Source organism: Calypte anna, chromosome 4A (assembly GCF_003957555.1).
Source record: "Calypte anna isolate BGI_N300 chromosome 4A, bCalAnn1_v1.p, whole genome shotgun sequence".
In the NCBI taxonomy this organism is placed as follows: domain Eukaryota; kingdom Metazoa; phylum Chordata; class Aves; order Apodiformes; family Trochilidae; genus Calypte; species Calypte anna.
This window is the reverse complement of record NC_044248.1, coordinates 18265608-18286095: the sequence shown is the minus strand read 5'-3', so window position 1 is coordinate 18286095 and position 20488 is coordinate 18265608. Positions and strand designations below refer to the sequence as shown.

Here is a 20488-nt window from a genome sequence, read left to right as displayed (position 1 = left end):
GGCCTGGAGCCTGCCTAGCGCCCCGCCTCACTGCCCCCAGCCCGGCACCGGGTTCGGGCGGTTCGTCCGGCGGGGCTGAGTCACCGGCTGCCCGGCAGGTCCGGTCCCGGGGGGAACGCGGCAGGGCGGGCCCGACGGCGGAGGGTCCCGCCCTCACTGGAGCTGATGCTCGGCCACGTGTGCTGGAGATTTTAAAAGTTTGGGGAGGGAGCGAGGGCATGGCCAGAAGAGCGGCTGGCAGGGAGGCAGCGCAGGGAGCACCGCGGGCATGGGAAACCTCTGCCACCAGCAGCCCCCCGATGCCACCCCTCAGCGCAGCCCAAGGAGGGCGAGGGACAGCGGGACGCTGCCGGGGTTCCTCCTCCTCCTCCTTCTTGCCTCCTCCATGGCAGCTTGCAAAGGTGAGCAGCATCCCCTCGTGCCCCCTTCCTGCACCTCCAGCTCTGCAATATATTTATATATATATATATATTTTTTTTTTTTTTTGAGGGAAAGTGACCCTGCCAGCCTTGTGGGACGGGGGGGGGGGCTGCAAAGCCACATGCAACCAGTTCGCCTCTGCCTGGCTGCCGGGCTGAGCGGGGCTCGGGTGCGGGGCTGGGAGAGGGGCAAAGATGCGCGGGAGGCTGAAGCTGCTGGATATGGCTTGGGGGACTGGTCTGGGGGGGGGAATGTGGGAGCTTCCTCCTGTATACCCGGCAGGATTGCCCTATCCAGACAAAACTACGTCCCAAAAACTTGGGTTAGCACCTTTTGATAACAGCGGTTTCATTTTAAATATAATTTACTCTAATTTCAAAACTAGCGTATCATGGAAATTGGGACAATTTAAGACTTTCCGGATGTCACTTGGCTCAATCTGAAGCGATGTTTATTGCGTCGAGGATGGTGTTGAGTGGAAAGGATACTGCTGTTGAGCTGCAGTAGGAACAGAGCTTGATTATTTTGATTTAATTTTAAATGTTGTCTTGCACCTGAAAAATACTATTTTTGTAGCTGGGAGTCCTTGTGAAATGAGCACAGCTCATATGAAACTTTAAACAAAACATATTCTTTATTTTCCTACTCCAGATACATAACTACGCCTGCTGAAGTAATGCTGCAAAATAAGTTGCTGTGCAAAGAGTATTTCTGAATTGTTTGTATTATATGTGTCTGAGTTGCTTACATTAGGAGTTTTCGTTCTAATTTGTTATGGGGTTTTTCATACCAGGAATCAATTAAATCTAAGTACAGTATACTTAACAATCCGTTAAAAATAAATGCTGGTGATGTGGAAGAGAGGATAGAAGGAAAAGGAGGGTAAAGAAAGGCAGTGACACACAGTATTTCATCATTCATTCACAGGCAGGGGCTTGTGCAGGGAGAGCAGTGGAGGGAAGATAAGTAAGAAGTGAATCACAGTTTGAAAAGGGATGGAAACTGTGCATCTGGAATTCTGCTACCTTGGAAAAAGTTGAGTTTTAGAATTTGAAGTATAGGAGAACAGATGTGTCATGGACAGCATCAATTTTGAAGGAACATTTCCTTCTTCGTGTTCCTTTTGCATAGGATCTCCTTCCTCAATAGCAATATCATTTTTTTTCCCCTTATGGTTATTTTGTATGTATTACAAAATAACCTGTTGTTTCCCTGTTTGTGCTGTTGTGGATGTGTGTAAATGAAGGAAGTCCTGTAGGGACTGCAGCACTGTGCTAGATGGGCTGATAGAGGGACACTGCTTGGCATTGGAAGGAGCATAGTGCTGGACATAAGCACAGAACAGGTGGGATGGCACATGAAATAAGTTTTGTGAGTAAGTGGTAAGGGTTAAGGAAATTTAGGAGCTGGTGGGCACCTCCTCTGTCCAAAAGCTCAAAAGTTTATGCTCCAGGAGAAGAAGGAAAAAAAAAAGAAAAAAGAAAAAAAAGCAAGAAGGCTTTCCTGCCTGCTGCTCTAAGATTTACAGGTTATGTGGTTTCCTCTGCTTCTTCCCCCTAAAAAGCCACAGGAACCAGGCAATAGCACAAGCAGTGTTCAGAGATAGGCAGGCAAAGGTTCAATGGGAAACGCGTTAGTTTGCCGTATCACCCATGTCTACTCTGTAAAACCAGGATGCCAGTCCAAGGCAGTGTTCCAATTTGAATATACTAATTTAAGAATAGAAAGAGCATTGTAGTGCTTTGAATTTATTGGATGTATTTCCTTGAATTGAAAAAAAAATCTCCAAAAGCAAATCTTTCATTGGAGAGCAGTTTCATTGTTATGTGAACATTTCAGATATTTAAAAAATATCCCATATCTACATAGCATGAAAATAAGAACCCTTCCAATTCTTTTTTTGGGGGGGGAAAACAAATATCCAGAATAATTAGTCACCATAATTCTGTGGTTTTGAAATCTACCCTTTAATGCCTGGAACTAAGTACTGTTACAATTACTGCTATTAGTGGTACACCAATGTAGATGACAGGCATTCATATCCTGCTCAACTTGTCATTACAGTTAAGTCTACCTTCAGTTCTATTTTTTTTAATTTGGTTCAATTATTTGAAAAAAAAAATGACCATGGGTTAAATAAGACTGTCTGGGAGGTTATAAAATCTCAATTACTCTGGAGTCTTTAAGAACAGTAGTTAAACTGGTTAGACATGGCTCATGGGCAGCAACTTTGTGCAAGGAGATAAATTAGATGACCTGGTAGGGATTCCTGCAGTGCTAAGACTGTACAGATGGAAACCCTCTCCAGCACCTGTCTCCCTCCCAGGGCCCCCTCACTGATGTCCCCTGGTTGATATCCCCTCACGGATGTGCTCACATGGTTTCTAGTGTACTCAGAGCTGAGTGGTACTCATTTCTGTTATTTACAGTGGCTCTAATAATACATTACTATTAGCCATATACTGCCAGATAAAATAGCAACGTGGAAAGGTGGATATTTGGGGTGCTGAGTTTGGAGGAACCTGGAGACAGTGACTTCCAGGTTTGCATCCTGGGTGGGCAGAGATGGAGAAAAGAGCTGCCCCCAAGACAAGCACAGCATCATTGAAGCATTATGCAATTAATAACACGTTCAGTCTTCTGAGGGACTGAGTTTTTCCACATCACATATGCCAACCAGAGGAAACAAAGCCACTTTGTGCTATCACTTTCTCAAAACCCCCATGTTTTAATCACAGGCATTATTCGTATGCAAGCACACATTACACAGCACATGTCTAATTCTTTAATTGTAACATACAAGAAAGCAAGAGATAGGATCCAGATTCAGAATGTGCAATGCATGCGCTGGAGGTGAGCCAAGTCCTTAGAAAGCTTTGGGCTGTAGGCACTAGAATGTGTTTCCTGGAGCAGGTTTTAGCATTCAAGAGCTGCTGAGCAAATTTTCTTGCCTGCTACTTATCACTGAGAACAGACCAATGCTAGCCTGACCCTCAGTGAAATCTAAGTAACTTTCACACTGTGTTGCCAAGAGATGTGAGCATCCATATCCATCCTGTATGCATTTTGAAGTAGCCTCCTGATAACATAAAGCAGGCAGAAACTACTGGATAAACCCTGGAACTCCCGGAGCAGCAGACTTCCTGGGACCACACATCTCTCAGACTTTGTGTGCTAGTTATCATACTGTGTTCAGAGTTTTTATTTCAATTACTGACATGGGATACTTATACAAATTACCTTTACTATACAGCATTGCTAAGCATGGTTTATGCTTCCAGGTGCACCGATGCCATCCCAGCCACTGGAGGCAGATGAGAATCTGCAGCTGTGGAAAGAGGTAAGCATCATCTGCCATGTGGTAACCTCCAGTGACTTCTGTGACCACCCTTGCTACACTCATACTTCACTCTCTGCTATTTGTCTTACATGGAGCTCAGGTTGTTCTTCTTCTAGTCCTGCTTATCCTGTACCTCTCCTACCTTGACATCAGTGAAGAGGTGAAATAACTGATTTTCCAGATTTTCTGAACAGTTGAAGCTGGGTGCTGAGATGTCATTCTGGGAAAAGACTGTCCCTGCTCAGTGGGTTATGTCTGCTAATGGTTGCCATTTAATTGCCAGTGACTGGGCAGTCACTGTCCCTGGAAACAACACAGTGTCATTTGTTAGTTTTATAGACTACACAATATGCAGGAATTATTTCGACCCATCCCATCTTACCTCTTGCTGCTTCTTTTCTTCACACAGGACTGGGACACTATTTAATCCTATCCTATCCTCTCAATTTACTGTTGTGGCTGGAGGAGAATGTATCATGTCACTTAGCCCCTCTAACATTTTTGTGCTGATTGCTCTCAGAACTTCCACTCTCATCTTGGAAATGAGCACTGGTTTTGACTCCAGGATGTGATTTGTGTGTTAATATGGGCTCTTCCCTGCCCTTTGGGAACAGATGGAGTGCCAGAGCATAAAACACAGAAAATGTTTAGCCTGCAGCTTGCATTCCCTGGCTTTGATGCAATGTTCAAGTATTCTGCTGGCATTTCATTTTGTAGCTTCTGATAACATTAGAAAGCAGATGACTCACTAGGAGTACAGATGCAGAGAGGAGATTTCTTCCTATTGAAGCCATTACAGGACACCCTTCCTTTCCTGTCAGCTCCCCTTAGTTGATATTAGAAGTATTGCATCCAAACCAAACATATTTCTAGACTGGCACTTGAATGAGCCATGGTGCTATTTATCTCCTGGGGAAAAAAGTTGTCTCTTGGGAAGCAATATCCTGATACCTATGAGGAGTTTTTGAAAATAAATTATTTACATTTCAGATTAAAAATACTGTTTCATAAATTTCTGTATTTGTTGCTAAGATTTGCTAGTTGTGACACAGGATTTGTCCTATGCTAGCTGGAAGCAAAGGGAAAATTCCTGTTGATTTTAGTGAAGAAAAAACTATGCATAAGATACCAAATTCTATGTAAAACTACATAATACAAGCAATATAAAACTTACTATTATATTAAGAACAATGCAGGACTGGGGAGCCTCTAAGGAGAGAAAATTAGATACATAGCTATATATGTATGTAAATCAACCTGATTTGGCTTTACTGGGGAATCGTTCAGGAGAAGCACTGCCTCTAAACAAACCTAGTATTTTTAAGGAATTACTCTGAGCTTATAAGTATGGGAACTTCATAACTAAGTATTGTGTTCCTTCACTTGTCTCTCATATCCTTTTGTTTCTTTGTTATTTACCCAACCCTAAAAAACTCACAAGCTCTCACCCTCAGACCACATTTCTTATATAGGAGAGAAAATTATATAAAAGATGCATCAAGGATGATAGAAACTATTAAAAATGTATTTTAGTTTTATTTTTTAAAAAGGAATTAACAGAAACTGTGGATTTTCCCTTGCTTTGTCCATGCAGGTTTAGCTGAAAGATGCTTGTATTGAGTCAAACAGAAAGCAGACACTGGCTATTGTGGTAGTTATCTAAGTGTCACCTCCAACTCCAAATGAGCAAAGAAACCCATAAAAACAAACAAAAAGAAACCCTCACCAAGGAGAAATAATACATTTTGACATAGGCTTCTAAAATGAATTCGGTTTGATTTATTTCATTTACTGTTGATTTCTCCCTCTGCATTTTCTTACTCTGAAAGTAGTGAAGCCGAACTTGTACCCAGAGACAAACAAATGCAAAATGAAGGGAAAAGAGAGCAAGGAGGATGTGTTACCAACAAAAAGAATTTAAAAGGGGAAATCTGTGAGCTATTAGCTTTCCCACTATCTTAGCTAATGCTTCTTGTAGCCTGTCTCTAGAGAAATGAATCATTTGTCTCAAAGTACTCAGTTATGCATTATTTTTTATTGCTTTTTTTCATTTGATGCTTTCATTGCAAAAGAGTGCTGTTTAGGGCTTTTTACCTATAATAAAATCGTAAGATCCACTGCATTTCATACTTTATTAAAAAAAAAAAAGTGTTTTTTATGCAGTCTGTGAATAAGATGATTGGCAAAGGTTTTTGGCATCCATTCAATGGAAGACAATAGTGCATAGCAGCAGACGTTGGTATTTCTACAATTTGAAAGTTAAATAATGCAGAGTTAATCCTCTCTTTTTTATTATTATTAAACTGGGCAGCTTCAGTTTGAGTGCAGTGGAGATTTTGTTTTCCTTGCAGAATATTTTGGGCTTTCAGCATTGGTAATACAATATCCATTATTTCAAACGCCTTTTTTTCCATTTTTTCTCTCTTCCAAATTAATTACTGCTAAAAAGTATTCAGTAGCATGGGATTCATCTTGGAAAAGAGACAATAGAAAGAGGATGTGATTGCAAGTTTGCTGTTGGCACCAAGATGTGTGGTGTGGTTGACACACTGGAGGGAAGGGGGGCCCATCCAGAGGGATTTTGACAGGTCTATGATTATGGGAGGTGGGGTTTTGCCAACCTCATGGAATTCAGTAAAACCAGGTGCAAGGGGTTTGAACAAGATGATCTTGAAGGTTCCTTCCACTCAAGCCCTTCTTCTAGGAATAATTGCCTATAGTAGGTTATGTAGGAATCCCTTATTTATTACTTCGTCCAACACAAGATCATGATAGCACTGAATGAAGGTAGCTTTAAAAGACTGATGTAGCAAAATACTCTGTAACAGAAGTGTTATTTCATGCAGTACTTAGGGAACCCTTGCCACAGGAAGCTATAGATGCTAAAAGTTTACAATGGGTAAGAGAGAGAATGTTCAAATGCACAGAAATCCACTGATCTTTACTATAAAGGACCCACTTCTGAATCAAAGTGCTTGCAACCACTTTGCAAGTGCAAAGTGCTCCAACCACTCCATGGTTGGAGACTATGGGTTTTACTCAGCCACTGGTCTTGTTTTAGGCTCTTCCCTGGGAGCTGACATTTGGACATTTTGAGAGATGAGATGTAGAGCTAAAAGGACATTAGTTCTGATCAAATGAAATAGGAGTTGGAACTTCTTAGCTTGATTTGTGGATTTATTTCTTATGGGTTTGTGCCTGTGTGTCACATTTCATTCTGTGCTGAGGTGCCTCATTTCATTCACAATGACTTTTCCACAGTGTTCTTTGAGCACTTAGATAGATCCCCTTTCTTACTAGTATTGTGATTTGGGAACCACCTCCTTTAAATAAAATTTTCTAAGGCTCCTCTTTTGCCAAAGCAATCAGTGCAGGCCCTGTATATTGGCTGGTTGGTGACCCACACAAATTGACTGTTATGCGTCAGATGTGGTGGCATATATCATAATCAATCAAGACATGCCTGTGCCATATACCTGCAGGGATGCTGGAATCCAACCTGAAGTTGTGTTTGAGGGATGCTCATTGAATCACTTCAGTTTTGTTGTTTTCTTTGCAGTTTTATACAATGCAGAGGTATTGCAGTAGAGATTTAAGTTCATCGTTTGTATCCCAGATGCTTAAGCTCATAATATAAAATATACAGTCTGAGAAGGTTACAAATGAGAGGAACATAAAGTGGGTAAGAGATTAAAAGACACAGATATCTATGTGTTTGTTCAGATCAGGTAATTTTTTTTATGTGATTAAGTCCTTTTTTCCCCCTTGAATGCAAAATATTTCATTAATGTACCCATAATGATTCCTTAAAATGGACAAACTTGCCATGCCTTTGGGTGCTTTAACTATTTCTAAAAATATACATATTTCACTGTTTTTGTTTATCTGACTTCTTAACAAATGACTGTGTAAACTTTTACAGATAGATGATGCATGTTCTGCCTACCTCTCCACAGATTCTCAGACTCAGGTGAGTCAGATGAAAGTTACTTTATTATTTTGATACCATTTGTTATGTGCAATATAACATGGACATGTGATAACTGACTTCATGTTTTCCTTGCATTAGGCATCCAGTACACTGGAAGAACTTTGTTTTTTGGTCATGGGATTTCTCCAGGAACCACAGGTAACACACATGAAACACTTCCCTAGCATTTCCAAAGCCTGATCTCACAATGTGTCAGTGTCCACAAATAATTCTGGGGACACTGTGTCTGAAGTGCCACTCAGTCCTGAAATAATACCCTGTTGTTACTCTGAAATGCTATCTGTCCTAATCCAACATCTATGAAAGATAACAGGGAGACTCCAATGTTTGGAAAAAAATCTCCAGGTTGGATACAAACTTTTAGGTGTTTTTATTGTACTAGAAGAAATAATTGGTGAGGTCTCAATGGAGAAAGAAATGAGTGTACGGATATACAAAGGACAATCTGCTAAACCCATCTACTGTTCTAGTGGAGACTAATCAGTGCTCCCTACAGAGTTTGGAAAGAGTAGCTACATTGGTAAGCAAAGACATGGAATGTATTTGTCAAGGAAGGACAATATTCCAATGCAGTACTGAAAAAAACTGTAATGTGATTAAAATTGTCCATTGTTCTTTCTCTTTTTAACAAATAAAAGCCTCTCTACTGATTATTATTCCCACAGGGTTTGGATGAAAAAGACAACGCCAAAAGGGTAAGATTTCTATGTACGTTTTATAATTACACCGAAATTGTCCCTGTTTTGTAGTAAAACCCCACTTCTAATTTTTTTGAACAGTTCTTATTTCATTATGCTAAGACTCATGACTCAGGCAACTCAGACATCAGGGTAAGTGGCATAGCAGCTTGTGAGTACACAAAGCCAAGGTAATGTTCCTTTCTGCAGTAGTCTTCCCAACTGAGCAAGCTCAGAACTGGGAGTTTCATATTTAAGATAAAGAATGTGTTTTAATAACAATGGAGAAGATCATCAGTACTGGACAGGTGTGGAAAAAATAAAACCAAACATTCATGGAATCCTAACTGCATCTTAATCCTGTAGTTTCAACACTTAAGAATAAGATCAAATGGGTTTTGTTTGTTTGTTTGTTTTGGGGGTTTTTTTGTTTGTTTTTTTCTGGTACTGGAACATAACATATGCAGTAAAACAATGTGGATTTCTAGAAGATGAGCAAATGACCATAAACATTAAGAACTCTTAATTATTTTTATTAATTATAAATGGAATTATATGCATTTATTTTTGCATGTCGTAAATATGTGCGAGGCAAAGTAGTATTTTAGTTTCATTCAGACTTTGAACTATATTTTAAATTTAAAATATTTTTAAAATAGCCCAGTATTGATGCTATAAAAATATCCTCATAAATCAATACAAACTGCACGTGATCCATTCTTGCATTTAAAGTGCAAACATAATGTTATTTCTCTGCATCTATCTGGTTTTCTGTGCCATGTGTATGGTTTTCTAGGTATATTTCCTAGAAAGTGATATTGCTGGTATTGGCTTCAGTGTTTTTATGACAGAGCTGCCCTGGTGGTTCTAATGGTAATCAGGGCACAGTTAAATGAGCTCTTTGTGCTCCTGCTCCTGCTTGAGAGGTTACTGCATTCCCCTTTGTGCCCATCCTGCACACCTCTGCCCCTGTCTGTCCCAGAGATTGCTGCTTTCTCACTACTTCTGGTTTAATTGCTCACTTGACTGTTTCCTAGCCCAGTTCCCAGAGATACAAACTTAGGTGAAATACATCATTCCTTGGCTTTATTAACATCCCTCCACTGATTTCAAGACGGAGCCCAGGTGGACAGCTAGGATGCCCTGTAACACCTCCACTCTCATCAGGCTTTCCCTGTTCTACATTTTATGGTGTGACATTGCCTACTACCCTAGTGAAAAATTGGCTCCAAGTAGGCAAGTTCATTTTCCCTACTAAGTATAATTGAGTAATTCTAGTCATTCCATATATTAGAATATTCTTTCTTGCATTACTTTTTAAAGAAGTATTAAAGCAAAAGTGCAATATTTTTAGAAGTATGTTTGTGTGAGTTGGAGGTTTAAATTGGTTGATGGAACATTTTTCTACTTTATTTCTTACTGTGGGCCTCTCTTCACAAGCCCACATGGTTATGTTTTGCCAAGGGAGGCACTTGAGCTCCACAAAATACCATCATGCTTACCCAGGCTGCTGCAAGCTTAAAGCCTTGTTGAAAAGTGGGAATCACATGCCTGGAGCTTATCTTTTAGGCAGAGGGACCAATGCCATGGTTACAAATCTCATTTGAGAATGGTTCCCTCTTGAACATTGTTTTATAGAAAAAAGAATAAATTCTTTCAGTGATTTCAGTTGTTTTGAAGTAAAATGAACTTTGCAGTACAATGGAGACTGAAGCTGCTAATTGCCATAGTAGATAATAGTAGAAATGTTAGCAGCAGTTAGTATGGAAATGCTGTCTGTACCACTCAGAGAGGCTGATCAAAGGCTGAATAAATACCTGGGGAAGAAGCCTGTAAAGAGTTCTAAACTTTTACTGAATAAAGGTGAGGACACATAACTTTTCCCTCCATCACTGTCTGAGTCACATTCACAGAATAAATATAAAAGTTGGTACAGGTTTGCTGCCAAGTCAGAACATTAAAAAACCAAGTTTCTCAATTAACATCTTCAGTCATTTTTGATGCATGTTTGATCCATAAGCCAGGACTGTTAGAAGGCTTTTTTGCATGATAAGGTCCCAATTTCATTGTTCCTCATGTGTCTGTGTTCGTGTCCTCTCAGTCATCTGTCCTGCATCCTTTGCTGCAACTCCTTCCCCAGATTAATGAAAGAAGACTGAAGAGATACAAAGTGGACGTATGTAACCTTGAACTCCGCATGCTTGCATTCTCACACTTTGGCATTCCTTAGCTCTGAAATGTCCTTGTAGCCCTTTCTGCTCATAACACTTTTATTTCCAAGATTTAATATATAACTAGTGTATTTTCATTACAAATGTGAGGGGGGTTCCTATTCTTAGTGAAAAATAATCCTGCTGATATTAACATTTAACACAAAAAGACACTGAAGTAATATATGGTTATCACAGAACAGTGATAGAACACAGAATCTCTGCATCAAATGGATCTGTTAGTTCTTTCATAAAAAGAAAAATAGTTTCAAATTTATCTGTACCATTATACTGTGGTTTAGTTATATTTTCAAGGAGTGGTGTCTTTTTTTTCCCTGCTTAGAAGTCAAACCATATCTACTCCTGAAACATGTATTACTTGTGACTTACAGCACTGAGAATTACCAAGTAATATACAGGCAAGTTTAACTTCAGGTACAGATAAGAAAGTTCTCTGTGAAATTAATTTTCCAGAGAAAAGTAGTGTGTTTTGGAACAATATTTTCACATAGAGAGAAATAGCCCCATTGTTTCTAACATATCATAATATGTAGATATATTTGTAGTGAAATGAGGCAACCAGGTGCCACTAATTGCCAGGTAGTGGGCATGAGCTTGTGTTAAGCCCACCTGTGCCTGATTAGGGCAGGCCCCCACTGCGCATGAACAGGATTAGGGGGCCAATAAAAGGTGAGGCCTGAGACACAGGCTCAGCTCAGTCCTGAGCAAGCCAGCAGAGAGGTCAGTTGCTCTTGGAGCAACAGCACCTATCTGGGCTAGTCAACTCTGAGAGCCATAGGCTTAGAGCACTACTCGTGAGTCTGCTGGAACACCTGGTTGGACCTTGAAGCGCCGTTCCCTAAGAGAGGTTCGTCTTGCTACATATATTTGCTGCAAATGCAATTTCAAACTTCAGAAATCAAAGAGCAGATGGATATTAATGTCCATCTCTTTAATGGAGCTGTAGAGAGAAGAGGAAAAATGATACATATAAGAATCCTGCTCTATAAGAATACTGGAGATTCCTATATGATAAGGTACAACAAACATTATTGCATCACTATTTAAATCCCACCTCAATATACATACATAAGTACAGTACAAACAAAGAGGTAACAACTAAGAAGAGTATCACAGAAGTCTGTACAATTGTATGGGGAAGGGAAAAAGGGAGTGATTGCTTACTGAGCATTGATGAGACTGCTTTTAACCATGTACAATTCTTCCTACGCTTCTACTGTGTTGTAAATGTGGAGGAACCGTGTAAAAACTAATGGCACAGTCTTTGCTGTTATGTGTACACCAAAGAAACTGAGTATAATGGTATATTTGGTAAATGGAAGTAAAAATTAAGACTCAAAAATTATACACAGTTCAAGCCCTCCTTCCTTTGAAAGCTTCCCTGGATTTAAGCTACTCCTGTGTTTGGGAATGATGGGAGCCATCCTGGCTTACACAATTCTTACAGCATCAGAGTAGAGCATGGAGTAATTTCTTTCTTGGTGTATGATCACATGACCCCAATTTTTAATTGAGAAACACCATAATTGCTAAATAAATTCCATCTAAATTTTATATTCTGGCAAATGTAAGATTTAAAGTATTTTGTTTCACAAGTGGTCTGTGTCCCCACCTGCAGGACAGGCACCCCACTCATGTATTTGATATTGACACAAGCAATCAAAATACTGTGATTCAGTGTATGTGTTCTCTAATCATGATGGTCTCATTAAAGCAATTGGATACTTTAGGCTTTGTACTTGTTACATTTAAATGGAAATTCTATTTTCTTCATCATTTTCCCCCCTTCTTACAGTATGGATCAATAGACAGTTGCTCCTCAAAGTGTGTAGCACAGATGGCATGGAATATAATAGGCACTGGTATTTGGGAGTTGATGTGAAAGGGGTGATCATGATACACCTCTGGGAACAGTCTGAGATCTTATTCCTGAAGGAGCCAAGGTGTTTCTGATATTTAAGCTTTCTGCTGTTCTCCTGTGAGCTGCAAAGACCAAATTTGTGTGGTCCACAGAGGTTCCAGTACCACAGAGACACTCTGGGTAATGGGACCTGGAAAGTTGAAGGCAAAGCCCTTCATGATTAGTGCTATTTGAAAGCAATCTGAACTTAGTCAAAACTTTGGCCCTCATTAATATGTTTTCTGCTATTTCTACTTGACAACATGAACTCCTTGTTACTGACATGGAGTTATAGGTGTAAAGCATGCCTTAAGGGGCAAGACTCTATAGTAGTATTGTAGAAATACCTTTAATATGTCCCTAACCAACCTCTCCATAAGAGTAGATATGATGTAAACCACTTCTTTTTCAGGAAGAACTTCAAGCACCTAGAGGAATTAAAAGCAGAGGCTACTTTTTCTACAGGGTATGGCTTGTTTTTTTCTTTTCATTTAACGATGGGTGTTACAATACAAAAAGCACAGCAGGCAGTGAATTACAATAAGAATTACTGTGACTGAGGAAACTTTTTCTAGTAAGAGCACCCCACCAGATAGCACTACTCAAGATCTGCTCCAGACATTTTCTTGTATTAAAGTCATCCTTTTAAAGCATTGTTCAATACAGTACATTTGCATGAGATATAAATACAATGCCATGCTTTCACCCTGTGTCAAAACATCTACTGTGCCTGACTTTACCATTTTTTCTTGTATATTGATCTGTAAGATTAGAAAATAGAACAGAAATTCTCATGAGAATGAAATTACTGTGTTCCTCTTTTATGCCATAGAGCCTCTTTTACTCTGTTTTAGCAAAATTAAGTAAGTTAAACACAGCAAGTCAGACTTAATAAATCTCTTGACTTTGGTTAATGTTTTTTTCTATTTAAATAAGAAAGTGGCTATGGTAGAGCTCAATGATCCTAAGGGTATTTTCCAACCTAATTTATTCTGTGATTCTAATGAAAAGACAGCAAGTTACAATTTTTAGGTATCAGGCTTGAATCTTCACTGTTCTTATGACAGGCCAAAGCTATGGGTAACATTAATACCTGTCTGTCTGTGATGCCAGAGTGAAAAAGCAAATCCTTAATAACCTCAGCAAAAAAAAATTATCAGCTTTGATAGAAATTGTATCATGTCCCTCAGTAGTGCATAATAGTTCTGAAAATTACCTCAGTGAAAAGGGAGAAATTCTTTGGTTATGTTAAAGAACAGTCTAAAAATGAAATAATAGATAGTAACATATATTTGCTTGTTAATTGCAACAAATAGTGCAGTAATAATAATAATCTGAAAGCAGATTTCAAGAAAATGCAAAAAGAGTAAGGGATAATGGTCTCTTACTTGTGGCTTTTTCCCCCTTATAAAATGATGTAAAATGGGCATTATTAATTCTTCAGTCTGTATGTAGTAAATTATCTTTGTCTGGAGGAGAATTCTACAGTTATACTTTAAACAATAACTGTTCTCAACTTATCTTAAATGGTGATCACATTGGCAGAACTGAGAAGTTTACCAGATTCTATCTGTACTAAGTTGGGTGGGCCCTCAGTGCATGTTTGTCTTTCAGCCACGCAATGGAAGGAGATCAGTGGATTTTCGCTAAGGAGGTATTTATTTAATACTTTTAACCATGATCTATATTTAAATTAGTTTATTTTTATACAAATATACGTAAGTATGCAATATTTATGTTGAGAAGTAGTTTCAGAAAGCCATCTGTGTGGTCAACTCAAGATTGCCACAATCTTCTCCCAGATGTGTTAACTGCATGTATCTTTAGATGAAGTAAGTAGAAGCTGCAGGTATTCAGGTCCTAGAATGGAGAACACAGAAGTAGTTCTGACAGAAAGAACTAAAAGATATCCCAAATTTGTTAGTTAGAAAAGTTACCAATAATGATGAGTATATTTCAGAAAGAACTCATTCAACTACCTGTCAAATACATACTGAAAAGTAAAGTGACATTCTGCGGGTGATCAACCTAATCTTATAAAGAAAAAAAACCTCACACTGAAAAATACATTTTTGGAGAGATATAAAAAAGTATGACAATATTATAATGTTCTGTTTTCTGATATCTTTTATGCTTCTATCGTATTTTTAGTATTTAGTGTTATACCATACCAACAGGTAATGCTTTTTCTTATTTTTCAGGATTTTAGATTCCTGATCTAGAACTAATGCTGTAGGAGTGCTGAGTACATGGACATACTGTTTTCCTTACAATAATTATTCATTACTAATGTACAATCAAAACTGACTAGAACTCAAATCTTCTTAAACTAGATTCTGTTAAGAACTCAAAACTTTACTTTCTTGATTATATTAAAAGCATATTGAAATTACTTGTTTCCTAGTGTTATAATGTTTACGTTGTGTGTCACCCAACTGTAAAAAAGGACAGCATGTGCATGCAACAGACTTTGCCTCTAACAACACTGTTATGTACATTTATTTTCCCTTATAAATAAAGGCACTCACAGTTGTTTTAATGAGAATCTTTGCAATGGAGAAAACTTTTTTTTTTCAGACTATGTTGTAAGTGATTTGTGCAGTTTTGAAATTACACCTTATCTAGGCACCCCAAACAAATGGTGTGGTTTGGTTTTCAAGATGATGTTTTCTACACATGTACTTCCTTCAGTGTAGCCTGTGGACTTCTGACAGTCAGCAGGGTCAAGAGAAGTGCAATGCAGGTCGCCTACAGAACTGTGCTGATGATAAATAACTTTGAAAAGTTCAAAACGACTTTGGTTACTAATGTTACATTGGTTGGGGAAAAAAAAAGAGAATAGCTATTCCCTAACAAAAGAAAACAGAACAAATTGCATGTTTTGAAGAAATATCTTTAATTCAACTGAAATAAAATGGATTACTTCTATGGGCTATTAAGAACACAGATGAGGTATGGTTATCATTCAGAAGACCTAGCCCTAACTCTAACTCTAAGCCTAACTGCTAACCAGTAACCTTAACCATAAAAACTAACCATAACGTTAACCACAACCCTTAAACCCTAAAGCTAAACCCTGACTGAGCACTGGCATGGTTGCCCAAGGAGGTTGTGTAGTCTCCATTCTTGGGGATATTCCAAAGCTGTCTGGACACATTCCTAGGCATCCTGCTGAAGGGTGGCTGTGTCTGAGAAGAGGGATGAGACCAGGTGACCTCCAGAGGTGCCTTCCAGCCAGGCTGTCATTGTGTAATTATGTGCTTATGAATAACTCTGTCACAACAGCATTCAATTATTTAATAGAAGCACACCAATCATTTTACTTACAATATCATATAGAGTCAGTATCTTTTATAAATTGACATTCAGAAAACTTTGGCAGCTTGTATGAAGACTTAGTAGTCTTAGCCATAGTGGACACTCACATATATTTTTCAGTAGGTGATTTACAAAATGCTCTGCCAAGTTCTGCATAGCTTTGTACTCTTAAGAGAGAAAATGAGACATGCAGTTTACACAGAATAAAAATGCTAATACGATCAAAACAGTTCCTCATTCTACCTGTACTTACTGCTTTTGTGCTGTTAAAATTACTAAAATAATTCTAGTAACTGTGAAGCTAGTGCTTTGTTCTCATAGGAAGATAATGACTCACAAAATTATGTGGAGGGTGCAAACCTCAATTGTAATTCATTTTTGCTAGATTATAATAGGATTGTACATATATTATTTAACCTTCTTTGAAAAAGCCACTTGTTTTCAGTTAGTAAAAATAATAGCTGCTTTTAGTTCAGCAAGTCTCAGTGAAGCATCTTCCTTTTCTACCCTTGAAGTAGTTTTACCAGTGAAGACTGCCATCTGCTGTTTTTTACAATCCAATTTTCATGAATTACTTTAAAACTCTCATAAAAATTCATGTAAGTAATGGTAGTTCTTCAAACTAATCTCATTTTCAGAATCAGAAAAAGTTAGTACCTGCTTTATTTTTTTCTGGCTTTGGCTCAAATGATAAATCTTCATGCAAGATGTTCCTTACTCAGGTTTCCCAAATTTGACACCGAGGAACATAAAACTAAAAATTATATTACCTTATTGAAGATTAGCATAAAAGCATTTCTAGCTCTGAAATTATGTTGGAAGACCTTGAGGGAAGGGAGCCCATCCAGAGGGACCCTGACAGGCTTGGCTTGTGGGCCTGTGCAAACCACATGAGGTTCAACAAAGCCAAGTGCAAGGTCCTGTACCTCGGTCAGCACAATCCCAAGCACAAATACAGAGTGGGTGGCCAATGGGTTGAGAACTGCCCTGAGAGGGATTTGGGGGTGTTGGTTGATGAGAAGCTCATCAACACGAGGCAGCAACTCAGAAAGCCAACTGTCTCCTAGGATACATCAAAAGAAAGGTGGCCAGAAGCTCAAGGGACATGATCTTGATCATCTTTACAGTCCCTTCCAACTCCAACCATTCAATGATTGTGATTCTCCCCTCTCCTCTGCCCTCGTGGGGCCCCACCTGGAGTTCTGTGTCCAGCTCAGGGGCCCCCAAGCTGGACAGGGAGCTGTTGGAGCAAGTCCAGAGGAGGGCCACAAAGATGCTCAGAGGGATGGAGCACCTCTGCTATGAAGAAAGGCTGAGAGAGTTTGGGTTATTTAGCACGGGGAAGAGCCTTCTCCAGAGAGACCTTAGAGGGGCCTTCCAGTACCTGAAGGAGGCCCACGGGAAAGCTGGGGAGGGACTCGCAACAAGCTTAGTAGTGATAGGGCAAGGAGAAACAATTTCAAACTGAAAGAGGGTAGATATAGGTGTGCAGGTGGTAAGGCACAGGAACAGGCTGCCAAGAATAGTTGTGAATGCCCCACAAATGTTCAAGACCAGACTGGATGAGGCTTGGAGAAACCTTGTGTAGTGGGGGTGTTCCTGCCCATGGCAGGGGCGCTGGAAGTAGATGATCCTTAAGGTCCCTTCCAACCCAAACCACTGTTAGGATTCCATGATTTTAAAACTGCCTCACTTGCCTTTGGCCACCAGAGGGTGCTGCTGGAACTCGTCGAGGATACATAGGCTAAATCAGCTTCTTGAATTTCAGTCCATTACAACAAAAATCCTAACTAAAAGGTTAATGGTCCACGGGGAATAAAAAAGTAATTCCCCCTTTTTTTTTTAACTTATATGATTATTTTATTTGTATACAGTAGCTATGTAAGTAATGAACAAGTCAAAGCAAATAATTAGTTTGTGTAATTCTGTGGTAAGAATATTGGGTAAATACAGATATTTTGCAATTTTACAGTTAGATATTTTACCAAGATAAAGTTGGGCTGTCACAAGAATGGCTCTATTTTCTCTTGCTGAGATGGAGCTTGGTCTTTTATCAAAGTCCTTTTCCTCTTAAGTGAGAATCTGTTACAATTATCAAAATAAATTGTCATTTGTTCTTATAGAGATTGAATGGAAACCATGCAGAACTTGGAGCAATCAAAACCAACCTAGATTAGAACTTAAAAAAGGACAGTGAGAGGACTGTCGGTGAGAAATATTTCTGCTCATGAAGTCAACAATTCAAAATGCATTGATGTGATGCTATTACCTGAGAAAATTCTAATGCACCACATCTGTTCTAATATAAATTAATTAAAATACAGCTGTTCACTCCTTTGGTTAAGTCTGAGACAGTAAACATTTTTTTAAAAGAAGGTTTCATTTCACTTGTGTAGATTTTGTTTTGATCTGTGGAAGAAAACTGAGGTAGTAAATGAGTCATATCTCTAGATACATTTAGAAGGCTGTCATGGGCACTATCTCTAGCTTCTCCATTTTATACAAGCTCTGCTTAAATGGAGCATGAAGGGGAGGGTATTAACTGGTGGACTCCAGTCCATCCTTTCATCCTCCTTTTATCCAGCACTGGTAGAAGATAGTCCTTCAGTTCTCAGTGAAATGACTGCAGAGAAGCTCTGCTCTGCCAAAGACCTTCCCAGTTTCCCTCACTGACAGACTGACCCAAAGCCAATCATTTATAAAAAGAAATAAAATCAGGATTTAGCTGTGAATCCATTGACAAATAGTTAATTTGACAGTTGTTTAAGAATTTTCTCCAGCACCCAGGATAATCTTCTCACTATTTTAGAATACTGATAGTTGGATCAGCTGCTCCTTCCTAAAAAAATTAAGTATATTCTTAACAAAATAGCTTAGAGTACAGCTGTAGACAAGCAAAACTACACGAAGAGACCACATTCCTTATTTAGCATTTTATTAACGAGTGATGAAATACAATTGTATTGCTATTTTTTCCAGTGACTCATCATTAAAAAAAAATCATCTAAATGTGCTAATGTAAATTTGGTTATATACAGCTGTCATGGTTTATGCATTGTTTTATACACAAACAGTTCACTTAACACTTGGCACATAAGATACCCAAGAAGAACAAGAAAAATTAACATTAGCCTTTTTCTTAACCCAGTAGGATACAGCTACTCTATCAGTAGATACTTACTGGCAGATACCACTTCTAGAAACTTTTATTTTGCAGATTCAAACTAGCAGATGTACTTCAGAGATAATTGCTTATCTGCCACTTTGAACCAGAAAGCTAACTGGTGGCTTTAAATGTAAATAGGTCATTGGTGACTTGAGTTAGGAATCCACAGTCAGGTCAGGTGAATATCAGTGTTTGTTGCTATAAAAAGATCCTACCACCTGCATCTTCTTAGCTGTGAACCTCCCTCCTGCTATGGTGTCTGCCAAAATGCTTGTGCTTTGCAAGGCATTTCTAAATGGAGAGTAGCTTCATAAAATACCACACCATTTATAAGCTTTCTGTCCTGTTCCTTCAGAAGCCTTTAAAATACTTTCAAAATAGGAGCAGCATTAAATGAAAATTACCTTGGTTTGGCCACAAGAAAATGGAAATGTGTGTGATTTCCACAGCTATGCTGTCAAATCTGGAACTGCATCGGGTGCAAGCCAGAAAGGAGTAATTTGATACTGCAACATTGCAGTATGTAGGTGTTACACTCCCGTATAAGCAAGGTCTGATGGGAAAACAACACAGTCTCTCTACTTTATTTTTCTGAAGAAATACTGATGATTACTAAAGATATTAATAATTATAACCTGATGCTATTTTTAGATTCTTTTCTTGGTCATACTATAGTTCTGGTAATTATGCATTTCTGATTAAAATATTTCTGCATTTTCTCCTGGATTTTCCATTTCTGCTGATTCTATTATCTTTATTACATTTCATCATAGAAGCATTATCCTTTGCATGAATAATGAAATTCTTAGTTTTGTTTCTATCAGAATTATCTCAACTGAAAGCTAGAAATAGATTATTATGAACTGGTAAGTAACAGAAAAAACCAAGTGTTTTTACTAATGCTTTTTAAAATTCTTCCAGTGGAAAAACTGAGGTCATGGTTAGCTCTTTAGCAGCATTACTGCTAAAGAGGTTTCTGTCCCTGCAATACATTTGCATAAGACTGTGGTCACAAGGTGAATCAAATGGGGAACCCGATGTACCTGAACAGTAATCCAGAAAGAAAATCCTTAAGATTTTGTAGCCCAATCAAGTTCCTTACTCCAGATGCAAACACTAATTAAGCTTCTATAGATACACATTTGTAATTACACTTTCAGATACAATGCTGAGAGCAACAATGAGAGAGCAACTGAAAAATAAACATCATTGCAACTAAGAAAACTGGGAATATTTAAATACCATTACCACTGAGCAATATTTATTTTACAGAAAACAGTTTGCTGCTATGTTCTGCTGCATGCACAACACCTTTACACTAACACTACCCCTCCAAGTAGACAGTACAGCTGGAATCCCCAACAGTTGTACAGAAAAACTGCACAACTGATACTGTATCAGTTAAAACAGACAGTATCAATTAAGTTATATCTCTGATGAATCTG

The 20488-nt window shown here is 38.7% G+C and overlaps 1 protein-coding gene across 1 annotated transcript; it reads left to right on the top strand.

The window, feature by feature from the left end:
• The first annotated feature begins 268 nt into the window (after window positions 1–268).
• Window positions 269–14209, top strand: NMU (neuromedin U). The gene is made up of 9 exons (XM_030450170.1): window positions 269–401; window positions 3702–3760; window positions 7683–7745; window positions 7830–7889; window positions 8417–8446; window positions 8531–8581; window positions 10530–10604; window positions 12972–13025; window positions 14174–14209. Exons 1-9 carry the CDS (start codon window positions 269–271, stop codon window positions 14207–14209), a joined length of 561 nt encoding a protein of 186 aa, XP_030306030.1.
• The last annotated feature ends 6279 nt before the right edge of the window (window positions 14210–20488 follow it).